Source organism: Babylonia areolata, chromosome 29 (genome assembly GCF_041734735.1).
Source record: "Babylonia areolata isolate BAREFJ2019XMU chromosome 29, ASM4173473v1, whole genome shotgun sequence".
NCBI classification, from domain to species: domain Eukaryota; kingdom Metazoa; phylum Mollusca; class Gastropoda; order Neogastropoda; family Buccinidae; genus Babylonia; species Babylonia areolata.
This window is the reverse complement of record NC_134904.1, coordinates 10,680,403-10,687,882: the sequence shown is the minus strand read 5'-3', so window position 1 is coordinate 10,687,882 and position 7,480 is coordinate 10,680,403. Positions and strand designations below refer to the sequence as shown.

The 7,480-nt window shown below is 42.3% G+C and overlaps 1 protein-coding gene across 1 annotated transcript in view; it reads right to left on the bottom strand.

Moving 5' to 3' along the window:
- Positions 1–2,422: 2,422 nt before the first annotated feature.
- LOC143275066 (uncharacterized) overlaps positions 2,423–7,480 on the bottom strand; it is a 40,226-nt gene continuing 35,168 nt past the window's right edge. The window contains exon 9 of the mRNA XM_076579129.1: positions 2,423–2,974. Within this exon, the coding sequence (XP_076435244.1) occupies positions 2,423–2,974 (552 nt within the window). The remainder of the gene's footprint in view (positions 2,975–7,480) is intronic.

Here is a 7,480-nt window from a genome sequence, read left to right as displayed (position 1 = left end):
AATTTCACACAGAGAAATCTGTTGTGATAAAAAGAAATACAAATACAAATAAGCATACGTCTTAAGGGGAGGTATGTCATGTTTTAAACTTAAAAAAAAAAAATTCTTTTTTTTATTATCTTTGTCTGATATCATCGATATTATTTGTAGACTATTTTCCCCCTCTTTTCTTCCTTTTCTTTTATTTCTGCCTTTCTTTTCTTTACTCCTGTTCGTCCTTCATGACAACCAAAAACTCGTGCGATCTCGTCTGGACGTACACGCTTCCTCCTCTCCCTTTCCTTTCTTTCTTTTAAAAAAAAAAAGAAAGAAAAAAAAGTTATTCTTGTTGCTTCCACCATTTTCTTCTTCTGCTGTGCACAAGTCTGTCGGCTGCGAGCCGTCTGGTCGTTACTTTGGAGACTAATAATTGATTTCTGTTATCTTTTCTTTTTTCTCCCCCCTTTTCTTTTCTGTCTTTTTTTTTTCTTTCTTCAGTTCAGTTCACTCCCGTCATTTTGTATGCTCGTTTGGCCGTGAACCCCCCCCCCCCCCATGGCCCCCCCCGCCCTCCCTCTCCCCCCCTCCCGCAAACCCCAACAAAACACACAACAACAACAACAAGAACCAAAAGCCAGCTGGATTTAAAATGACTCTGGCCTGCTTATTTATTCATTCTTTCGTTCTCTCGTCTTTGTTTTTTGTTTTTTCTCTCTTTCTTTCTCTGCTTGCTTTCTTTGTTGCCGAGCTGTGTTGTAATAACAGAGCTACAAATCTTCCGATGGTCAGGGATTCCATTTGTCTCCTGTAGTTCTATAGATTATAGCACTGGCCAGAGCGTTGGGTTTAATTATGTGAAGGTCAGGCATCTACTACTTTTATAGATACGTTTTTTTTTTTTTTGAACAGCAGCTGTCGTGTAACGTATATAAATTAGTCCGCACGCGTTGACACCTCCTAGAAACTGAAACTGAAGTATTCATTTCAAAAAGCAGCGAATAGTGGCTACCAAACTCAGTGATAATGATGCGAATGTACTGGTTTCAATTTGCTACGCCGCCTCTGTGTATATGTGTGTGTGTGTGTGTGTGTGTGTGTGTGTGTGCGTGTGTGTGTATTTGTGTGCGTGCGCGAGTGTGTAAGTGTACACATGTGTCAGGAGAGCTCTCTGCACGTGTGCGTGTGTGTGTGTGTGTGTGTGTGTGTGTGTGTGTAGTAGTAGTAGTAGTAGTAGTCTTCAGTTTAACGTCTTCCACTTTAAGTGATATTAGACGGTGGTGGTGGTGGTGGTGGTGGTGGTGTGTGTGTGTGTGTGTGTGTGTGTGTGTGTGTGTGTGTGTGTGTGTGCGAGTGCGTGCGTACGTGCGTGTGTATGTGTGTGTGCGCGTGTGTATGTGTGTGTGTGTGTGTGTGTATGTAGAGTGGGGGTAGGTGGTGTATAGTTTGGGGATGGTGTGTAAGGGGAAGGGAAGGGGTGGGGTGGTGGTTCGGGTAGAGTAGGATACGGGGGATTGTTTGTTCCGTGGTGATGGGTGAGGTCTGTCATTGGAGGGAGGCAGGGAGGGAGGGAGGGAGGCAGGGAGGGCCACAAGGATGCTTTAATCAAACCGACTTCTGGCGGGTGACGCCAGATCCCCAAGACCAATGCTGCTCGGCAGCTGATCCCCAAGACCAATGCTGCTCGGCAGCTGATCCCCAAGACCAATGCTGCTGGACAGCTGGAACTTTGTTGCAGAGCAGAACCCCTCCATCAAATATCCCCGTCACACGCGACTCTCACTTTCTACTGCTTCCACGTGAGAAAACCGTCAGTTTCTGCTGCTGGTGATGCTGTTGATATTGCGGGTTGTTCTCATTACTTCTTGTGTTTCTTCTTGTTTTTTTTTTCTTACTGTTCTGGTTTTGACGTTGGGGTTCTTGTCATCCGTCATTTTTGTGTGCGTGTGTAATGTGATCACCCACTGTAGATCATTTTGTGCAAAATTCACATCAGGTGTTATATATATATATATATATATATATATATATATATACACACACATGCATGCATACGTGCTTATATACATAAATATGTACGTACATATATACATACATATACACACGAAAGTACTGAAAGCGAAAAAGACAAAAGTCCAAGGAGAACAAGAACATCGGATAAAAAAAAAATCCAAAAAAGTCAGCCACACAAGCAAAAATCCTAGTGGATGGAGCAGAATATATATACACAATCACAATCACACACACACACACACACACACACACACACACACACACACACACACACACACACACACACATCATCATCATCATCAAATGGAAGAAAAAGAATGGTTAAAAAAAAAATTGGAAGGAAAAATTTAGAAGGAGGAGAAAGTTGCTTCACTTTTGCTTTCGCTTTCGCTTTCGCTTTTGCTGCCCAGCGCGGCAAGGGCAGGTCGACTGATCACCGGTGACGATGACCACCACCACTACTACCACCACCAGCAGCGCCAGAGCTGACAGGCAGGACACGAAGGCCGACAATGAGCACGTGCAACACGAGGACCGCACACCACAGGCAGCAGCAAGAGCAGCACGGCCTAGTCCTTGCCCAAACGGACGAAGCCCCGCTGGTGTCATCGCCGGACAAGCTCTCCCCGACACTGTGTGTGGGAGGGGCGGGGTTCTCCCCCTTGGAGGCACCCCCTTCAAGGGGCTGGTGGGTCACGGCGACCTCCGGGCCGTACGTGGAGGGGGAGCCCCGGCCCCGGCCCCCCGGGTTGTACCTGGGCAGGGTGGGGTGGTGGGGGCGGGGGGGCCGCGTCGTCACCCAGTCGGGTAGGCGGGGCAAGGGGGTGTGGTAGGGCTGGGAGTGGGTGGGGGAGGGGGCCATGGTGATGACGTTGCGGCAGCGGTTGTGGGCGTCCTTCCGGATGATGGAGAACTGCGCTTCCACCAGGTCCGGCTTCAGCAGTTCCTCCTCCTCGAAAAGGAAGGTCTCCGCCGCCTTGATCACCTGTCGCGGGGAGGACACAGTCATGTTGGTATCAGTATCAGTATCTGTATCAGTATCAGTATCTGTATCAGTATCAGTAGCTCAAGGAGGCGTCATGCGTTCGGACAAATCCACACACGCTACACCACATCTGCCAAGCAGATGCCTGACCAGCAGCGTAACCCAACGCGCTTAGTCAGGCCTTGAGAAAAAAAAGTAAGTAAATAAATAAATAATACATAAATACAAAAAAGAACTACTACTACTAATAATAATATTTATAAGGCGCAAAAACTTGATGAAGTCAACTATAAGCGCACAAAAAAACCCCAAAAAACAAAAGCAAAAAAAAAAAAAAAACCAGCCTTGAAGACAAAAACAACAACAACAACACCAACCAAAAAAAAACCCAAAAAACAAAACAAAAAACAAAACAAACAAACAAAACACCCCCCAAAGACCCCCCCAAAAAAAAACAACAACAACTAACCCTAAAACAAACAAAAACCAGTGTGAAACAGTGTTAAAAACATCGTCATTCATCGCCACAACTGGACTGACTGGGTAGAAGTAAACGCGCCTAGAAGACGAAGAAGAAGAAGAAGAAGAAGAAGAAGAAGAAGAAGGAAGAAGAGGAGGAGAAGGATGAGGAGGAGGAGGAGGAACAGCGTTAAAAACAGCATGATACAGTGTCATTCATCGCCACAACTGGATTGACATGGTAGCTGTGTAGGCACCAAGAAGAAGAAGGAGGAGGAGGAGAAGAAGGAGAAGGAGGAGGAAGAGGAAGAAGAGGAGGAGGAGGAGAAGAAGGAGAAGGAGGAAGAGGAGTAGGAGGAGGAGGAGAAGAAGGAGAAGGAGGTGGAGGAGGAGGAGGAGGAGAAGGCTCCAGACACTCAACTAAAAAAACCCCGAGACTCAGGGCTCTCTAATGGCTTAAAATACAAGAAATTCTCTCTCTCTCTCTCTCTCTCTCTCTCTCTCTCTCTCTCTCTCTCTCTCTCTCAGATTTTGTGCAAACGATTTAGTCTGTCCTCTATGTCATGAAGCCCAAGCAAATGAGGTGCACTTGGCTCTTTGCTGCTCAGCACTAAAACATATACATCGAATGTTTATAAAACCTAAGTACTACAAACATCCCTCTCTGTTCAGTGACGTACAAAATGTTTTCGGTATTCTTACATAAGGCATTCAAATGAAGAGAAATTGTTACTTCGTAAAACAGTTATAATGTACTTTTTATTGCATGTATATTTACACGGATACAAAGTGCTTTTTGTTGTCTATATTAATGTTTATCTGTTAATGTATTTTCTTTGAGTTGTAATATGTTTACGTGTACCCCCCTTCACTCGGGGCTTTGGCCTGATTGAAAACAAACCATTCCAATTTCTATTCTCTCTCTCTCTCTCTCTCTCTCTCTCTCTCTCTCTCTCTCTCAAAAGTATCAGTGTTCAAGTGACTTATCTCTTATAAGTTACTGACTCCAAATATTTTTGTTAAAAAAAATTCGTTCCCCAGAATAGTTTAATTGTTTTCACGATCATTGTACTGATCTGTAACCCCAGGTTCATCGGAAATTGTACAGCTGATGACATTAAATATTTCAGTGTTTAGTGTTCAGTTTTCTCTCTCTCTCTCTCTCTTTCTCTCTGTCTGTATGTCTGTGTGTCTCCCTCTTTCTTTCTGCCCGTCTGTCTGTCTGTCTGTCTGTCTGTCGGTCGGTCGGTCGGTCGGTCTGTCTGCCTCTCCTATATCAGGAGGGCGAAAGACAGAGACAAACAAGCTTCAAAGACAAGAACTAATCAGACACGATACGACCAGACAGCAGCAGACAAGAGGAAATAAAATAAACCCCTCTTAAGCCCCTGTAGGCTTTGGAGCCAGACAGGGTACAAGAGGAACTAATGCGATCTGGCAGATTTGGATAACCGAAAAAACAGGACCCTCTTGAAAAATAAGGGAAAAAAGCTATGTCTCAGTCAGATGACGATTCCTTCTGTTTTCTTTAGGTCTGTTTTCATACTGTATATTACAATTTTATATTTCAGTTTTGTTTTACTTCACCATCTATATGTCTGTCTGCCTATCTATCTCTCTATTCAGCTGATATACATTATAGACTTATACATATATTTCTATGGCATACACACACACACACACACACACACACACACACACACACACACACACACACATAGACACACGGACACACGCACACAAACGCACACACATACACACACACACACTTTTCCCCCGGCGTATGCGAAGGCTTCTGAAGACCCAGGGAACTTGAAAATTGATCGATGTGTTAACACCTTTTCCTCCTAATTAAATAATTCCTTATGACTGATGAGTTAACACCTTTCCCTCCTAATTAAAACATTCCTTATGACTGATGTGTTAACACATTTCCCTCCTAATTAAATCATTCCTTATGATTGACGTGTTAACACCTTTCCCTCCTTATTAAATAATTCCTTATGATCGATGTGTTAACATCTTTCCATCCTAATTAAAACATTCCTTATGATTGATGTGTTTATACCTTTCCCTCCTAATGAAATCATTCCTTATGATTGATGTGTTAACACCTTTCCATCCCAATTAAACCAGTCCTTATGATTGATGTGGTAACACCTTTCCCTTCTAATTAAATCATTCCTTATTATTCTTCCTGCCCTGGGCATCCCCTTGTTTTGGGGAGCGATGAGATAATGACCAATCATTTACTGTCGTCTGTATGTCGTTGACTTCAGAACTAATTATGGCGTTGAATCATTTGGAGGTTTCGTTATGTCTTTGACTTCAGACATATTTATGGCGTTGAAACATTTGAGGATTTCTTTATGTCGTTGACTTCAGAGATATTTATGACGTAGGATCATTAGGGGATTTCTTTATGTCGTTGACTTCAGAGATATCTAAGACGTTGGATCATTTGGGGATTTCTTTAAGTCGTTGACTTAAGAGATATTTATGACGTAGGATCATTTGGAGTTTTCTTTATGTCGTTGACGTCAGAGATAATGATGACGCTAGATCAATTGGAGTTTTCTTTATGTTGTTGACTTCAGAGATAATGATGACGCTTGATCATTTGGAGCATTCTTTTTGTCGTTGATTTCAGAGGTAACAATGACGTTGAATCATTTAGGATTTTGTTATGGTTGTTCACTTTAAAGGCAATGTTGACGTTGGATCATATGGAGTTTTCTTTATGTCACTGACATAAATATAATCATGACGTTAAAACGCCTGGAGTTTTTTTTTTGTGCATCTTGACTTTAACGATAATGTTGACTTTGGAGTAATTGGAGTTTTCGTTATGTGTAAACGTGTTGACCTGGAAGATAACTATGACGTTAAAACGTTTGGAGTTTTCTTTGTGGTGACGTAAGAACGTTTGGATCTTTAGTCATGTATGTTGACTTCAAAGATAATGACGACTCTGGAGAAATTGGAGTTTGTTTTCTTTATGTATATGTGTACTGACTTGAAAGATAATGATGACGTTGGAACGTTTGGATTTTTCTTCATGTATGTTGACTTGAAAGATAACGGTGGCATTAAATCACTCGGAATGTTCTTTACGTCTTTGACTTTAAAGATAATGATGAGATTCAAACACTTGGAGTTTTTCCATAATATGTCATTGACTTTGGAGAGAATGATCGCCTTCAATCATTTGGAGTACTCTTTATGTCCAGCTTTATCTGAACAGCATATCAACTCTTCCGAAAGTTACCACGACAGGATACTCTCTTTGTCTGCCTATCTCTCCCTCCATGCAGGTATTATTCATTCATTCATTCATTCATTCATTAAGACGTCCTGCTATCGCGCGTATTCCTGAAGCGGTATGCTCTTTACAAACGCACTAAAATCATTCACTCAAGCACTCCCAAACATACACTTATGATTAAAAACAAGGTAAAAGAGGACAATTAAAAAAAAAAGATCATACCGTAAAGTAAATCAAATAGTATACCACGCATACACAATTAAAGAAAAGAAATTATGATTACAGTAAAAAAACAACAACAACAACAACAAACAGTGAATAGATGTGGACAATTTAAACACACACACACACACATTCACACACGCACACACACGCACACATACACACACACATACACACACGCACGCACACACACACACACACACACACACGCGCACACATACACACACACGCACACGCACACATACACACACACATACACACACGCACGCACACACACACACACACACACACACACACACACACACACACACTGACTTATGCGCGCGCGCACACACACAGATTAAAAACAAAGAAGACAAACAAGCTACCATATTACTTGATAAAAAAAGTTATCATGTAACATTTCTCATGGATACAAACATGGTTTCGTATGATATCTAACCAGCATGTGAACTATTCCAAATATTATCACGACAGCAGACACACACACACACACACACACACACACACACACACACACACACACACACACACACACTCTCTCTCTCTCTCTCTCTTGC